Source organism: Delphinus delphis, chromosome X (assembly GCF_949987515.2).
Source record: "Delphinus delphis chromosome X, mDelDel1.2, whole genome shotgun sequence".
Lineage (NCBI taxonomy): Eukaryota > Metazoa > Chordata > Mammalia > Artiodactyla > Delphinidae > Delphinus > Delphinus delphis.
This window is the reverse complement of record NC_082704.1, coordinates 14051307-14069390: the sequence shown is the minus strand read 5'-3', so window position 1 is coordinate 14069390 and position 18084 is coordinate 14051307. Positions and strand designations below refer to the sequence as shown.

General features: G+C 43.6%; 1 protein-coding gene across 1 annotated transcript; it reads right to left on the bottom strand.

Annotated features, from left to right (window-relative positions):
- Positions 1-5674: 5674 nt before the first annotated feature.
- Positions 5675-6226, bottom strand: PLAC1 (placenta enriched 1). The gene has a single exon (XM_060002921.1). It carries the CDS (start codon positions 6224-6226, stop codon positions 5675-5677), a length of 552 nt encoding a protein of 183 aa, XP_059858904.1.
- Positions 6227-18084: the final 11858 nt, after the last annotated feature.

Sequence of the window (18084 nt, the reverse complement as noted above, 5' to 3'; positions counted from 1 at the left end):
ACTTGGACTCTGTCCCTCCCCTCCTTCCCTTCCCCCTGCCCTCTTCCTATCTTCATCGTCATCACCATCTTCCTTACCATGAGGACACTCCGCCAGCCTATGGAGAGGCCCACAGAGAGGAACTGAGGCCTCCTGCCAACAGCCCCTGAGTGAGCCTAGAAGCGGGGTCTCCAACCCCAGTTGGGTCTTGAGACGACAACTTGACGGCACCTCCTCAGAGACCCCAAGCCAGAGGGATCCCCGCAGAAACTGTCAGAGAATAACTGGTTGCTGTTTTCGGGTATTTTTTTTTTTTTTTGGGCCATACGGTGCGACACGCGGGATCTTAATTCCCTGACCAGGGATCAAACCCCCTGCAGTAGAAGCACAGAGTCTTAACCACTGGACCACCAGGGAAGTCTTGTTTGGGGGGTAATTTGTTGTTCAGCAATAGATAGCTAATACAGAAAGTCTTGTAATTGTATAACCAATGTAAGTTTATAAGCTGAAATCTGACCAAATCATTTGTTTTCTTCTGAAAAAGTTGTAGAAAATTGCAAGACTGAAAGCCCTCCCCCTCTGTCTCTCTCTGTCTCTGTCTCTCTCCCTCTCTTTCTTTTTTGGGAATAAACAACTATAATTACAATTTAAACAGGATATCATAGAGATCAATCATAGGGATTAATACTAATTAGATTTAAAGAAAAGAGAGAAAAAGAATTAAAGGATGTTACTGTGTAGGTTAGCCTTCCCTTTATAATAAACACTTGTTCCTTGATAATGTATTTCTTATAAACATGGTGTGTGTGCCTGTGTATGTGAGAGAGAGAGAACACACTGTGTTTAGTTTAATGGTTGACCAGGCTTTCATTATTGGTGGAGGAATGGAGGGATGGAGGTACTTACATGCATTTCCAAAATGGCCTATTGGTGAAAACTAGGGATAAAAGACTTTTTGCCCTTGACATGTATATATACTTTACACAATTTTTTTTAAACCTGGTTTGCTGTTTTCAGGGTATAGGAATAAAAATTTTTAATGTTACTTTGAGTCTCCTTTTATCAGTGAAAAATCACATTATGGCTCTAATTTTTAAATATTTGACAAGCAGTTATCATAGCAAATGGTTTCAGACATTTTTGGCTCTCCCAGAGCTTGAAAGAAAGGTGAAAATGCCCGTTTCTTTTGAGGGCAATAAAGCATTTCTTATTATCACAAATATAATTGACACTATGTGGTAGATTTTTATAAATCACATCACTTTAAAAATGGCATGGGGCTTCCCTGGTGGCGCAGTGGTTGAGAATCTGCCTGCTAATGCAAGGGACACGGGTTCGAGCCCTGGTCTGGGAGGATCCCACATGCCGCGGAGCAACTAGGCCCGTGAGCCACAGCTACTGAGCCTGCGCGTCTGGAGCCTGTGCTCCGCAAAGGAAGAGGTCGCGATAGTGAGAGGCCCGTGCACCACGATGAAGAGTGGCCCCCGCTTGCCACAACTAGAGAAAGCCCTCGCACAGAAACGATAGACCCAACACAGCCAAAATTAAATAAATTGTCTAAAAAAAAACGGCATGAACATTACCACAGTAAAGGGGGAAAATACTCTTTCAGAGTGGCATTTCAAAAGGTAAATAAATTAACCAACTCAAAATACAGTTTTCTCTTAAAGCATTTTTATCTTCCCATCTTTTGAGTGGTTCCTATGCTTATGAACTCCCAGGCCCTTTCTCAGTACCAATCAGTCGACTGGCTTGAGCACCTACTGAATACCTTCACCAAGTACTATATAAGAGAAAGGCAACACAAAGGAACAAACAAGCAAATAGGAGAGGGTCTCCCATGCTCAGGAAGCACATGATCAAGTGGAGAAGATCAAACATGGAAGTGAAATGGTTGAAGTACACTTTTACTGAGTAATGACACGTCCAAGTCAAGTGCGGATTACTCTTGAATGCTGAAAAGAATTATGCCTAACTATACTGAGATGTTTACCCAGGCAAAATATGATTCTCGACCACAATATTGCTTTGCATCTTTGTTCTTGCTGTTTCCTTTGCCTAGAATGCCCTTGCCCTTCATCTTCATCTGATAAAATTCTCTCTCTTATTTAAGGTCTAGTTCAAAGGCCCCCAATTCCATGATGCCTAGGCTTACTCCATCTTGACTTATCTGTTGCACTGGAAAATCTAGCCCACCCAGCTCTCCCCCAACTAGAATCCCACGAGTCATATTTCTTCCATCTCTTGATCACTTCCCTTCTGTCTCCTTTGATGTCTCTTCTTTTTTTCGTAACCGTGCCTTGAAAATTGAATGTTAGGGAATTTTGATTCTCTGGTCCTAATTGCCTGGACTCATGTCATCTTTCCAAGGCTTTATCTCCCAGTAATTGCCTCTTACACCCCTTACTTGAGCTCCAGCTCAATGAAGTTCAATTTCTTAAGCTAATTCCTGGACATATTCACCTGGATGACACTATGAACTCCAGCTCAACATGTCCAACCTGGACTCATCTTCACCCCTATCCTCTACCCTCATTGCAGTTTCCTTACTTAAAGCCAGAACTGACCATGTGTTCTGAGCTTCTAGGGCTCTAAATGGTGACAACTTCTTTGATTCAATCTCTTCTTTTTCACGTATATCCTGTCAGACAGATCAGGACTTAGCTCCAGTCTCATGCCCTCCATGAAGCCTGTCCTCTCTGCTCTAGGGTCTGGAGTCTTTCACACTCCAAATTTGCTTGCACGACTCAGTTTATCTCTTGACCAGGAATGGGGTTTCTATAGACATTTAACAATTGTATAGGCTAAAATGAATGAAGTCTTGTTCTTCACTTGAAATTATTCTCATTTTCATCTCTTCCTACACTTCTACGCCTTCCCCCATCCGCTCTTCTCATCTCTTCTCACCTAGCTTAGAGCACTGACCCCCTAGGTGTCCTCCCATCAACAGTGCACTTCCATGCCCTGTGCCAGTACTTACGCTCACAGAGGATGCCCATCTTCCTCTTCTCTGCTTAGACAGCTCCTCCTCATCTTCTAAGAGTGAGATCACTGCCCCCCTCTACCAGGAAATCTTCCTGGATCTTCCAACCCAACTGGAAACGTCTCTTCTCTGGGAGGGAGTGTTGAGTGTAGGGGAGGAAAGTGCATTTTGGAGCTAGTCCAACCTGGGTTTGAATCCCAGTGATGTTACGTATTAACTGTCTGGCCTCAATTTCTCTGAGCCTCAGTTTCCTCGTCTATAAAACAGAGAAAATAATTTCTATCTTGCAGAGCTGTTGTGAGAATTAAATAAAGTCATGTATATAATGTGTCTGGCACGTGATAACAACTATCATTACCATGTAGGTCTTGAGTCTCCTCTAAGGCTGATATGTTGCACAACCCCAGGGGGGTGTCTCCATGAATACTGCACCTTGCAGTTGTCAAGTGCACAACTTGCACATGGTAGTCCAGGTCTATTATGTCTAGTATTGATTGTTTGCTAAGTTACTTATACGTGTTTTAGTGTTTAATAATCCATAAGCTTCTGAAGAGAAGATGGGGAAGGGCAGTGCTCGTTCTCTTGTACAGTCTTGTTTACTGCTACTTCTCTAGCCCCATCTCTCACCACTGTCAACTGCCCCCCATCCCAATTGTATTGGATTAAACTACTTGTGGTTTCTCTGATGGCTGCAGCCCCAGTCCTCAGGTCTCTGAACAGGCCCATTCTCTGGGTTAGAATAGCCTCTAGCTCCCTAGGCTTGTTTACTTGTCTCTTCCTGATTAGACCATGTTAGTCTCGTTCACCATTGCATGCTCAGCATCTAACATAATGCCTGGAACATAGGATGAGCGCAATAAATGTTTGTTGAATGAATACATTGTTTTCAGGGATTATTACCTAGTTTTCCTCAAGAAGGGGCATGAGATTTTTAAATGAACAGCTGTGCTTCTTCAACTATCATGACTGCAATAGACTGGATGTTTGTGCCCCTCCCCCCAATTTCTATGTTGAAATCCTAACCGCCCAATGTGATAGTATTAGGAGGTGTGGCCCTTGGGAGGTGATTAGGTCATGAGGGTGGAGCCCTCATGAATGGGATCAGTGTCCTTATAAAAGAGGCCCCAGAGACCTCTTTTGCTTTCTATCCATCATGTGAGGACACGTGTAGTCTGCAACCTGGAAGAGGGCCCTCACCATAACCTGACCATACTGGCTCCTTGATCTCGAATTTCTAGCTCCCAGAATCATGAGAAATAAATTTCTGTTGTCTATAAGCCACCTAGTCTCTGGTACTTTGTTATAGCAGCCCAAACAGACTAAGACAATGACTAAATTACTAATGTCTACTGTAATCCTTTGTGTATATTATCATGTACATTGTGCTAACATTGTCTGCTTCTTAACAAATGTGTGACCTTGGGCAAGTTTCTTAATCATTCCGTGACTCAGTTTCCTTATTTGTGAAATGGCTATAGTAAGAGTATTTCTCCCAGGGCTGTAGTGAGGATTCAATGAGATGTTTCTACTATTTGGAATGGCCTCTCTCAGATCAGCCCAGGGCTGGCTCCTTTTTCACATTCAAGATTCAGTTCAAATGGCAAATTCACAGCAGCTTTCCCTGACCACTCTGACTCCTTCTCTAATTTCTCTCATATCGCTTTGTTTTAAGCTCGTCATGGCATTTGTCGCTGTCTGATTTTCTCTTTGTGTACTTATGTATTTGTTTACTAGCTGTGTGACCTTGATTTCTCTGAGCCTCAGTTTCTATTCACTGCCATATCCTCAGTGGCTAGAATAAAGTAGCGCCCAGTGAATATTTGTTGAATGAACTGACTTACCTTCCCTTTCCGAGTCTTTGAGAACAGTAATGGATAGCTAGACTTGGGTGAAAATTTTCTGATCACATAAGTCAGGGGACAAAACTCTTTGCAGAGTGCTATCAGTCTATGGCTAAGTATAAGACCTAGCCCCTGGCCTCAGGAGCTTACCATCTAGTTGGTGGGATGTGAGTTGAGTGATTCCTAGAACAACTGGTGGATTATAAATCACTAGTGCAAATTCTGCCTTCCGTGGACAAAAAGTGATACAGAAAAGTGATGGATCAAACTAAGAAATTATGTGGCTAAGTGCTAAGTTGAGTAGTGTAGAGTCTCAGGGATATGGGTAGACAGACGGAGGGATTCAGCTGGGGGACCTTAAAGGAGAGAGAAGTCATCCTAGAGAAGGGACCAGACACTAATGTTGGTAAAGCACTTAGAAGAGTGTCTGGCCCATAGTAAAAGCTATGTGTGTGTTTATGAAATAAAAACATCCAACTGATATTTTTATGCCATCAGGACTTCCCCGGCAGTCCAGTGGTTAAGTCTCCGAGCTTCCACTGCAGGGGGCGTGGGTTCGATCCCTGGTCGGGGAACTAAGATCCCACATGCCAGGTGGCACGGCCAAAAAAGGGGGGAAAAAAGGTACAAAAATAGAAAACAGCTTTGTTCATGGAATTACCATGGGCTGCTCTTTTTGAAAAGCACGCATAAGAAGGCCACAAGAGCACATATTTGTCTGATATTAGTAAATATTATATACCAATTGTAGGAAGAGCGTCAACTGGAGACCCCAAACCGAAGGATCACATGGACGCAATCTGATCATCCAGACGGAGACACCATTTCTCAGAAGTATTAACAGAGGAAGAAGACTGCATGGATGGGCCTCCTAAGCCTCTGCTTGGTGATGTGGGCCCTGCGTCTGCCCTTCCTCGTTGAAGACACAAGGCGGACAATCACGGTTGGGCCTTTGGCTGGACTGTGACGAGGTGAACACCTCATAGCATGTCTCACCATCCCGGGTTGTGATGGCTCCCTCGCTGGCTACTTCCCTGGAGCAGGGCATCGTGAACCACGGGGAACGTTGGGGGGCAGTGCAGGACACTGGGATCACGTACTTAGACGACGTATGCTTGGGAGCATAGTGCAGCTCGGTTCTGTAGAGAACCACGTCCTGAGAGACTGCCTTGGCCGTGATGCCACATTCCGCGACACGGTAGGTGAACTGGTAGGCATAGGGCTGAACATGGTTGGCAGGGCAACCCAGTCCCAAGTGTAACTCATGAAAGTGCACATATACGTCATTGTTCAACATGTAGGGGTGTACGGTGACCATGAACCAGTCTATGGAGCACAGTACAGTTATCGGATTTTCTCCCGAACAGGCCAAAAACACAGAGGTGAGGAAGACTAGCCCTCCTATCAAGTTGAAAACTTTCATCCCGGTAGCGGATCAGGTAATGACTCTCAGGAAACAGGAAACTGTCTGGTGAGGAGTTCTAGAGCACAAAGAAACACAAAAGGAAAATCGTCTTATTTCCTATTGAAAGTTCAAACACGATCATTTTTTAAAAACAAAAGACCATTCCTAAAGCATTAAAAAAAAGAAGCTAAGAGAGTAGAACTTAAATGTTCTCACTAAAAAGAAAAAAGGTAAACATGTGAAGTGAGGGATGTGTTAATTAACCTGATGGGGGAAATTTTTTCACAGTGTAAACGTATGTCAAATCAGCACGCTGTATACTTTAAATCCCTTCCAAGTTTACTTGTCAATTATACCTCAATAAAACTGAAAAAAAAGAATAAAAAGCAAAGGAAAAGATCCCTGTGAAAGAGAACTGAATTTTGATGCCATTGTTGGAACTCATGTGTTTCTAGATGACTACAATGGCTTAAGTGACTTTACCATATTGTTTTGGTATAAAACACAAATCCGTCACATACAGAATGAGAGCCTACGCCGATCTGGAGTAGCATTCCTTTGTGTGCAACCCCAGCCAAAAAGAAAACAAAACAGTTTTCATGCCAAACATTAAATAAGGTGACAGGAGATAACAGTCTAATTCAAGCTGACAGCACTTTCCTCCTGAAGGCCCCAGTGTCCTCCCATAGACCATACTAATGAACCCTTCTCTATTGCCTTCTTCTTTTGGTTATCAACAGATTTAATTAAATGAAAACCTACCAAGAAATTGTGGTTTATTCCCAACATCCAGATATTGAAATTTTGCCAAGTGGCTCACTTAAAATGATCAAATGAATGCTTCATAAATGCCAGCAGTAGCATCGTAAGCCATTATGACCAACAGCCATCATGACCTCGCAAAATAGCAAGATTGCAGAGTGACAGGCAGAGCAGTATGGAGGAAAAAAGAGTCATGCTAAGAACAAGTGTCTAAAACAGTTTCAGAAGGGGTACACACAAAGGAAGAAGGAACAGGAATATCATCAAATATTGTTCAACTCAGTTTTCATTTTAAAAGTGAAAATGAAATAAATCAAATAGAAAAGTGCCTAAAATTTCAAAGGAAATGTCTATGCAGGGTTTTACTCTTGTCCCCTGCTGAATTAAGTAATCCTTGTGTAAATGAATTCATTCTTTGACTAATATTTATTGAGCGTCTACTATGTGCCCAGCACTGTGCTAAATAAAAAGCATCCCAAGACAGTTCTTTCCTCCCGTCTTCCTCAGTTGCAAAAATGTAGCTCTTTCTCTTCCTTTGATACTGATGACTTTGCTGCACTCTTTAATGGAAACCATGGCGGAGGAGCCCACTAGCCAGGTGCAGTGGCCTGGATGAAGTGCTTTGTTTTCACATCAGCACTTGATCTGGTTGGTACCCCTGTCTCTCCCTCTCTCCTTACTGACTCCTCGTTCTCTTGGGGATGTTGAGGTGTAAAGAGAAGCCTAAGAGGTCTCCCCGGCTCCTTCCTTGCCTCTTTGTTCTGAAATGGCTCTCTTAGGACTGCTGTTTTGTTTTTCACGAAGCAAAAAAAGAAAAAAAATAACAGAAAAACAGCAGCAGCAGCAACAAACCGAAAAACCCAGCCCTCTTACCCCTCCAAAAAACCAACCAAACAAAATACGATGATGACGACAACAGCAACAAAACCCGAATTAATTCGGATGCCAGCTGGTCTTGGATAATGACTCAACAGTTAAATAAACAAACCGCTTGCTCTGGAATGATGCATATTTGCTGAGGTTCCTTCTGGAAGCTGAGATCATCACTCCATCGCTGCTGCACTATTGCCTTGGTCTCAGGAAGACCACCTTGCCCTGAGCTTGCTTTAGGAGTGCCTTTCTCTCCCTCTCTCTCCCTCTTTCCTCCTTCCTTCACATGATCTCACAGCCTGGACCTATTTGCCCTGAACAAAAACCTCCCCTTTAAGTAGTTCCTGGAATAGGTCAGGGAAACAATCCTTCCACTCCAGTTTTGTTGTTCAAACCCCAGAACTGACACCAAGTTTAAGGGTGTGCTCCTGTGCAGGGAGTTAGCCATGTACTTCCTCTCCATCCCTCGGTCATCTTTCCTATTGTCTCTCCTCCTCCTTCTCATGGTTCATCCAAAGAGAATGATAAAAAGCCCAAATTCTCTGAGAAACATTACAGTTGTCACCCAACGAATCATTTTAGACTGCCTCACTCCCACTCTCACACCCACTTTTTGAATTACATTGCACTGAATCAGTCTTTTATATATATATATATATATATATATATATAAATTTATTGATTTATTTAGTTAGTTTTGGCTGTGTTGGGTTTTCGTTTCTGTGCGTGGGCTTTCTCTAGTTGTGGCGAGCGGGGGCTACTCTTCATTGCGGTGCGCGGGCCTCTCATTGCGGTGGCTTCTCTTATTGCGGAGCACAGGCTCTAGACGCGCAGGCTCAGTAGTTGTGCCTCACGGGCTTAGTTGCTCCGCGGCATGATGGGATCAGACCACGGCTCGAACCCGTGTCCCCTACGTTGGCAGACAGATTCTTAACCACTGCGCCACCAGGGAAGCCCTGAATCAGTCTTGAAGGAAGGGCTTTAGTAACATCACTGAGTTTGGGGGTTTATTTAGCACAAATCTCCAAACTCAGTACAGAATCGGTTTCCTCTGATTTTCTCGTAGCCAGGGAGAGATTGCCACAAGATTGGAGCAGTAAGTGTGTGTGACAACATACCTTTGAGCTCAGATAAAACTGAAAAATGAAGTCAGTGGGACCCAGGTTTAAGACTGCATCTCTAAGGTGGGAGGGAGGAGTTGGGAGATCAGGGGAGAGCAGAATGCACTTTCTAATGAGCTTGCTAACTCCTAGCTCAATGCCACTCTTGGGGAGTTGCTCCCTTTTGCTGAGCACAGGTTGTCAGAACTGGGCAGCCTCCCTTCCCTGCTGCCTGAATTCCCAGGGAAAGGTAGAGGGTGTGTGTGGGTGTGTGTGTGTGGGTGTGTGTTGAGGGATGGTTATAAGTCATTCACAACACAGTGTAAACTCATCAAATCAGCTGGCTTTTCTAACATCCAGCTGAGATGTGTTGGCAGAATAGGACCTTGGACTTGGATGGGGAGGGAGAGGGTTGGCTCTGAGAAAGAGGGCTGAGGGGCTAGAGATGGGAAGGGGGCGCCAGAAGAGAGGGTTGTGCAGTCTGCGCCAAACTGGAGGTATTTTTAGCCATAGTTGGGGCTGAGCCCAGCATCCTGGAGCTGAGGGAGTTGAGGACTGGGGAAGAAATAACTGCAGAGAAGGGAGCGCTCACCCTGGGACTACTGTCGGGCTTCCCAGAGGCAGCTGGGCTGTTAGAAAGCAGGTCTCAGGGTTTGCATTACCATAGCCCCATTTTGGCCTGATTGCAAATTATCCTTGCAAAGCTCATAACTTCGATGCCTTTGTATAGCCAAGCAGGGCTATTGGTACCTACAGTCCTGAACTGAGCTATAGGGAAGCCAGCGAAACCAGAGCTGCTAATGACACCTGGACGCAAAATGTTTGCTTTCCTTGCAGCTACAGAGTACAGTAGCTTTCTGTTTTTCTAAATGTGGTTTATGCATATACATTTTCCATTAGTTTTTTTTAAAGTTTTCCTCCTTTCCCTTAAAAAATAATTCCCTAATAAGCCTAATTCTTAATACATTCTTTACGTTTTAAAAAAAAAAACAAAACATGAAACGTTTCATTCTGGGAATATGAACTCTATTTCTTAATGTCTTACAAGAAAGAGATTGAATATTGGTCTAAACACAGAGCATTTTTAATCTCAGGAAAAAAAAGAGACTTTTTAAGAGAGAAGTAAATTAGTTTTGTGATGTTGGTGAGTGAGTTGAGACGTGTAACACAAATCTCCTTGAAAGCAGACAGATTGTTGCCTCTTCATCTCCTCTGATGTCGTTAGAGACACATATGAACTCTTTGCGTGGGGAATGGGGAGGGGATTAGCTAAACATTTCCACATCTGGTTTGAGAACAGTTTGGAAAAAGAATTCACTCCATAGGCTCCTGGAAGCTTTTGGGGTCGACAGTTATTTATTTTTAAAATTCAGTATACTCATGACAGCATAGTTATCATTTGTATATTGTTTTCCCAGAATCTTGTTGTCAAAACAAAAGGAAACAGAGGGGAAAAGGAAACTCCAAAGCAGTACGCAATTATCTCAGGGAAATATAACTGTCAGGGCATTGATTTGCAGCAAAGTTTGTTCACTCTCTTGCAGCTGATTTGAAGAAAAATGAATCTGAGTTGGAATAAAGATTCCTTTACAAAATAAGAACAGAAGAAAGAATCCTAACACTCTGTGGACCCTTTAGTTTAGAAATTCAAATAGTCACATGTTGACTTTGCCCAGCCAACTATCTCAAGGTTTGGGAGCCTTTTAAAATCGAGGCCCAGTTTTAAAGAATTAGTTGGTTCGCTGCTCTCAAAGAAAGTGAGGATTGTGATTATACTAATGATGTCGAAGGGACATTAAAGTGAGTTAGAAAATTAAATGACTGCTTTTGTAGAATTTACATTCATTCTAAAGAAATCTGGGCCCGGTTTCGTTTTCCAACATAGTGAAACACGGTGTTAAAGTAACCACACGTTATTCATCGTTTGTCAAGGAAGAAGAATTATGAACTGCTAATGCTTAACAAAGTCCATTCTCTCAACTGAGGAAAACACCTTGACTCAACTCTAGGAAAGATTTCATTCAAATTAAACTAAAAAGTAATCATTAAAGGTGTTTTTTTCTGTTTTTCCTGCTTTTCAGTAGAAAAATTGTAGGAAAAAACTGTAGAAAAATTGGGAGATATAGAAAAGAAAAAAGAAGAAAACATTCTCCGATCTCAGAATAATCACTGTTAAATTTCTGGTTTATATACTTTTAGTTTTGCGGGGGAGGGGAAAAGTCTATATACATATATATGATCCAAAGTCATTTCAGGAAAAAAAAAAAGGGTAAGGCTTTTTGAAAGCTGTTTTTAATTTTTGACATTGAATTTGAAAGCAATCAAAGCATTATTTTTGTTTGGGCCATCTGGTTTTGTTCTTATAATCTGTTAAGCTATCAAGCATAGTTTAAATGTCATGGTTCATCTCCTGCACAAATAAAGGTTGCGAAATAAATAAGAATCCAAGCTCCTTGTAAGAGAGAGAAGTTTTCGCTGGGTCATTAATTTGGTTACTAAAAGGTGAGGAGTCTGATGTGAAATCAAACCATAATCAGGCTACGCAACAAGGGTAAACCATCCCCTGACTGAACATAAGTATTTCCAAATAAATACAGAAAGCTGTACTTTAGTGGAAATGGCAGATATCAGGTCATGGGAACTCCTTCCTTTTCGTGCAGAGAAGCTGAATTAGTTTAAGTTTTAAAGTTGAACGAAGGGATGCATTTCATAATTTCCATAAAATGTAAGGAAAATCCCCAATGTGTGCCCCTAATCCAGTTTATGTTTTAATTTAATAATTTATTTGAGTTTGATTTTTCAGAAAGTGACACCCTTTGCCACAAAGCCCCAGAGTCCCTTCTCATTTTAAAAGACAAGGTAAGTTTGTGTCTGTGCAGAGCTTGCAAATCTGCAGCAGCACGGCCTCCTTTTTAACCCATTAGTCGTCTCCGGAGGGCTGCCCAAACCAGAGGAAGGCCCCTTCGCCCGAGATGATTTCCGGGTGTTACCATCAGAAGGCAGAGGTCTGAATCAGACACTCCTTCAAGGGCTTTGACACACCTGTGTCAATAAATGAGGGCTCAAGACGGCTTTCGAAAACGGTCAGGCACATTCTTCTCTCCCTTTCAAAATTGGGATTTTGGGGTACAGGTTTTCTTAAAGTGAGGTGCATGTATACAGTCACAGCTGAAGGACGGCTTAAGTCCAAATCAAGCCACAGTTGACTTTACAGTCTGTTTGGCTGATATCTACCTGACTTGACCCATCTGTGGCTCTCCCAAGCCCAAAGCTACCTTGTGTATGCCCCACCCAGAATGTGGCCACTTGGTGCGTCGGTGTACACCCGGACTGAGGCCATTCAGCATATCTTGGCTCCTGAGGGGGAGAGAAGGTTCCTTTGATAGGAAGGCTGTTGGTCGTTGTTAGGGAACTTACAATTTGGGAGGCTTGCCTGCATATTGCAATAGGTAAAGAGGCATTGTTCTGAGGCCAGGACATTGTGGGAAGAGCAAATCATTCTCTCTCTCTCTCTCTCTCTCTCTCTCACACACACACACACACACACACACACACAGATGGACAGATGGACGAATAGATAGATACACACACTAAGAAGAAAGGAAAGCCCAAATCTATTTCCTGCTTTTGCCCTGATCCTTACTATTTTTCCCCATCCCTTAATCCTTGGACTGTAAATTCCTTAGGGAGCTGTGTCCTGATCTACCATAGTGTCTGGTACATGGTAAGTACTCAGTAAATATGTATTGACTAAAAGGATGAAGGAACCACTAGAAATTGTCACCTTCCACTGTTCTTGTCCAGTCCCTAAGGGCCTGAATCTAGTTACTGGCTAAATCTCTCCTCCATTCCTTCCCCAAACTCCCAGTTGAAGGCCTGCGGTAGCAGTGAAAATTTTCTTGGTAGAAAGTGTAGGGCCCCTGTCAAGGGTCCTGCCCACTTACCCACCTGCCTGCCTACTGACCTCACTGTTGCCAAGGACTGTATGTCGGCCCAGCCTAATGGTACCCACTGCCCTCTTGATTAGCTCCTAGCCAGTCACTCCAGATGGAGCCAGCCCTCCTTGCGCTAACTCCCCAACCCTGGTCACTATCCTCCTTCCTTCTATCAAGCAACCAAACACAACCAGTGTCAGCACACCTGGATTTAGCAGTAGATTCACAGGCTACCCCAACTCTTATGGTCTCAGGTAACTGAACGAAGTCAACCTCTAGACAGCAGACAAGGTGCAACTCTCCTCTGGTCTGGCTTTACGTGGGAGGAGAGAAGAAATTCCTAAGCCCACGCGGCCCAAGTCCAGGCAACTGAGAGACACAGCATCATGAGAACAGGAAGTCTCAGGTCCACAAGGTACTGAAGAGTCATGGGTGCCTAGAAGGGGCCTGCTGGAATCACTGGGCTGACTGAGGCAAGTGGATACAGCCCCCTGAAGTCGCCCGTGGATGGATTCCCTTGGCTACAAGGAGGAACCAGACTGCGGGCTGGATGTCTGTTCCTCCTGAGAGCACATCTACATGTCCACTACCAGTTCCAAGCACAGAGGCACAAATCAGAAAACGCCAGAGGCTCCCGGGAAATCAGACGCAAGATGGGGTAAGTCTCCCCCAGTGCAAATTGACCCTTGGCTCACCCCGGGCCAGGCTTGCCCAATCCACTCTGCCAACTCCAGACTGAGAGAGATCCAGGCCAACTCCAGGTTTTGTTTCAACATCCCCCAGCCTGAGTGCTCCCCAAAATGCTTTGAAGTTGACCCCATCTCCACGTATGCTATTGTATTTCACTGGCGGATATCACTCTCCGTTTCTGCCATCTGTACCTTTCATATAACAAAAGTTTGACTTTGGGTGCGATAGGTCCTTATCTCAGCAATATCAAAATACTTGGGGCAGAGCATCGGCGTGGTACCTTCTCCACGCAATTAGTATTTTGTTAAAATGATACATAATAGGTTGAACATGAGCTCGTCATCTGCCTATTATAATGTATATATGTTGAAAAGTAAATATATAGGGCTTCCCTGGTGGCGCAGTGGTTGAGAGTCCGCCTGCCAATGCAGGGGACGCGGGTTCGTGCCCCGGTCCGGGAAGATCCCACGTGCCGCGGAAAGGCTGGGCCCGTGAGCCATGGCGGCTGAGCCTGCGCGTCCGGAGCCTGTGCTCCGCAGCGGGAGGGGCCACAACAGTGAGAGGCCCGCGTATCGCAAAACAAAACAAAAAAAAGTAAATATATAGCATATAAATAATGTTAAAAATAAATATAAAAGGCTGACCTATTATTATATCTGATAATATATACATATGTGATATATAATACTATTAAAATATATATTAACAACAAAAAGAGGAGGGCCTCTCCTCCCTGGCAATCTATTTTCACCTTAACAAAGAATAAAGGACTCTTTTCTGAAATTGTATTCAAGGGTCGAGCCTCTGAACTTACATCATTTGGAGATATATATATATATATATATATATATATATATATATATATATATATACACACACATATATATATGTGTGTGTGTGTGTGTGTATATATATATATATATATATATATATAAAATTGTGCCCCCTCAAATTCATATGTTGAGTTCCTAACTCCCAGTACCTCAGAATGTAACCTTATTTGGAAATAGGGTCTTTACAGAGGTAATCAAATTAAAATGAGGTCATTTGGGTGGGCTCTAATCCAATATGACTGATGCCCTTACGAAAAGGAGAAATTTGGACACAGAGGGAAAACGATGTGCAGTCACAGGGAGAAGACAACCATGTGACTGGGGTCAAAAAATGCTAAGGATTTTCAGCAAACACCAGAAACTAGAAGAGGCAAAGAAGGATCCTCTCCTAGAGCCGTCAGAGACAGAGATGTCTCTGCTGACACTTTGATCTTGGACTTCTAGCTTCCAGAACTGTGAGAGAATACATTTCTGTTATTCTCAGAATAACCACCCAGTTTGTGGTCCTTTGTACAGCAGCCCTAGGAAACTAATAAATATGTTTTTCCAACAACTTGAACAGACACACATGTCTCCTTCCCGAGATAAGAGCTTGAAACGATGAATGTTCTGACTGTCTTGCTACAACATTAAATCCATTTGGGATTACGAAGATGATGACTAACCAGGAATGGAGACAGGAAGTTAGAAAGAAGGGAGCCTGTCTAAAGGGGTGCTGGTGCTGGTACTGGACGCCTGCAGGAGAATGGAGTTAGGGAGGGAGATTATAATGTAACATCAGGAAGATTTTCCTCACTTTAAAAGTTGTCCAAAAATGAACGGAGAAGTCCGCTGTAGAACTAAGCATCTTCGGTTCTCTGCAGGCCTTCTGGTAGCGTCTGGGTGGTCACTCGTCAGGATGGCTGGAGAGGGAATTCCTGTCCTATGTGGGAGGCTACATTAGAGAGTCTTGAAGGCTCTATCACTGAATGCTGTGCGTGTGTTCCCATGCATGTGTTCATAATATATTATCACAATTCATAATGTGGTCATAATTGTGTATCATAATGTGGTCATAATGAGCGCATATATTATGAACACAGGCAGGAGAGAACACACACACACACACCATGCAGCTATGTATATAGGTCCTCTTGACATATACGAGACTACACAATATTGCCTCACAGGGACCTGAGCCCTAAGCCAGGTTTTTGTTGTGATTGGCGCTTACTGATATTCATGGCAATGACAAGGGCAAGGTGCCAGGGGAGAAGGGAGGGTGAGTCACAATATAGACATAAATACTCAGAATGGGGCTTACTGTCCAGCTCTGAGTGATGGGGGCTGACACGGCCTTTCCAAGCAGCATGATCTCTGAAAGCCCCACACTGGGAATTCTCTTTACAAACTTCCTGCACTGAATGAAAAGGCTGGGGCTCTGCTTCTTGGAACTAGCATCACAGTTATGGGGCAAGTGCTCAAAAGTGTAAATATTCTCTATTTAACCTAGAAAGGACCGGTAGGAACAACTTTTCTTCTCTGTTTATGCTTCTTTGCCATGTTCTAAGCAATTGCAGAATCCCAGGATTTTTGAAAGTTTGTTTCAACATATATAAGTCACGTATGGCAATAAATCTCAAATTTTTTCTTTAATTTGGATATCTATTCTTTGTACACAGACACCCCTCCCATAGAGTGTGTTCTCTCCTGTTATCTCCCTTGATCCTTTCAGCAATCCTGGAAGGTCCTCAAAGACAGACATCACATGTTAAAGCTGTGGAAATGGGGGCCCAGGAGGGTGGAGAGACTTTGGGCCTCAGGCCTTCCCATTAGTCTGCCTGGCTTCTCTCCCCCTTTACACCAGATACAAAATTGTAAGATATTATGGTGAGCACGTCATTGTGGAAAGGAAGGGAAAGTCCTGAAGTGGTTTGACCTATGGACTACCGCTCCAAGATACATGGTGAAGTCTGCATTAGTGCTGGCGGCCAGGTTATTGGGAGAGGGGCAGAATTGACTCTCAAGCTCAGCCCGGGGAGCTGAGCAAACCAAAAGTACAGAGGGGGCTCTGGGAGCGACTTCTCACAGCTGAAAAAGCTGAGAGTAGCTCTAAGGTGGCAAATGGCAGTGAGGGGCAGGGACGGAACCTTCCAGAGTAGCCCAAGATTTGAAAAAGACAAGAGGAAGAACGAGTATTCACGGGCTGGAGAGGGCAGACCCAGTTAGACAGCAGCTGAGAGTGTCATTTGTGCTTCCCCTGTCACTTTTTAAAGTTTTCTTTCTACTCCTAAGTTATGGGAACGAAGACAGAAACCGAGTCCGCCCATTAGACAAGGCTGCTCATCAGAGGCAGCTGTCTGGTGTAGAAACTGAAATTCCTCTTAAGAAGGAAGGAAGGAAACAAACATTTATTGAGACGTTGGGCTAAGCGGCTTTACTTGCAGTATCTCACTGAATCCTCACAGCGACCCTGTGTGGGAGGTACTCGTAGTAATAGCCACGTTTTCCAGAAGAAGAAATTGAGGATCAGATAGGTTAGGAAACTCACTAAAGACACAAAGCTAAAGTGGCAAAGATAGGATTGGAAGCATCTGTCGTGCTCAAGGAGCTTCCATACTTTTCTTTCTAGTATCTGCCAACGCTAGGAAAGTAACATAGGGAAGGTGTTTAACGGAGAGGACATTAAAAAAAGAGGCATAGATTGTTTATGGGGATCAGAGTCTAGGACGATGGCAAGGTAAGGAAATTCGTAGCTTTTTAAGCAGGAAGAATGGAGAGAACAAGGCAATAAGTGAGAGGCAGAAGTTCAGATGCACTCAGAGAAGATAATTCTAGATCACTGATCACTCCTTGTATCTTAGACTTCTTAAGAGCAAGCAGTCATTCCTGATTTCGATGGAATACATTTATTCCATGAGCTGCATGCAGACGCAGAGCATAGCGCACCTCAGGACATGCTGTATATTCAGGCCTTCCCCATCTGTTTTGACAAGGGAAGTGTGTACGGTTTCTGTACAACGCCGCCAAATATGGCAACCCCAAATTATGAAGAATGGCCTGCAAGCTCGCCCCTAAAACCTCTATGACTGGAAAAAGGGGACCACATATTCTCAAACTCTTACATTCTTTACAGAAGTGGGGAATCACATGTTCCTAATTCCACCCCAAGGACAGAGATTGTGTCTCTTTCTGATTTCATCATGTCTTTAAAAGTAATGCTGAGTTTCTTTTACCAGGCCTGGATGTTGTGAAGCTCCATGCAGGGCTCGGACAGGAGGCGGGAGGGAGCAGACATCCGAAAAGAACTTCACATTAGTTCCATGTTCTAAACAACTATTGGGCAACTACTGGGTTGCCCCGGTGACCTGACAAAGTTGGGTTTTCACAAACATTTCAGTACTCACTTTAAAAGAAGCTCACGTGGTGAGTATAAAGAAATCAGCGGGGCTGGGGTGCCCTGGTTCCTGGTCAAAGCCACTAGCTCGGGATGTTGGAGAAAGGAACTGAGCTGATTTCCCCCGATAATACCATCTGGCATTCCCCCAGACTCCTCATGAAGAATCTTATAGTGTTTGAGCCATGCACTGGCTCATAATAAGAGTTGAACAACTGTGGCCCTCACCTGTTAGAAATCAAGACTGGGCTATGAAACCCAGCAGGGCTGACCCATCAGAAGGGCCTGACCATTTTGTGTGGAAGGCAAA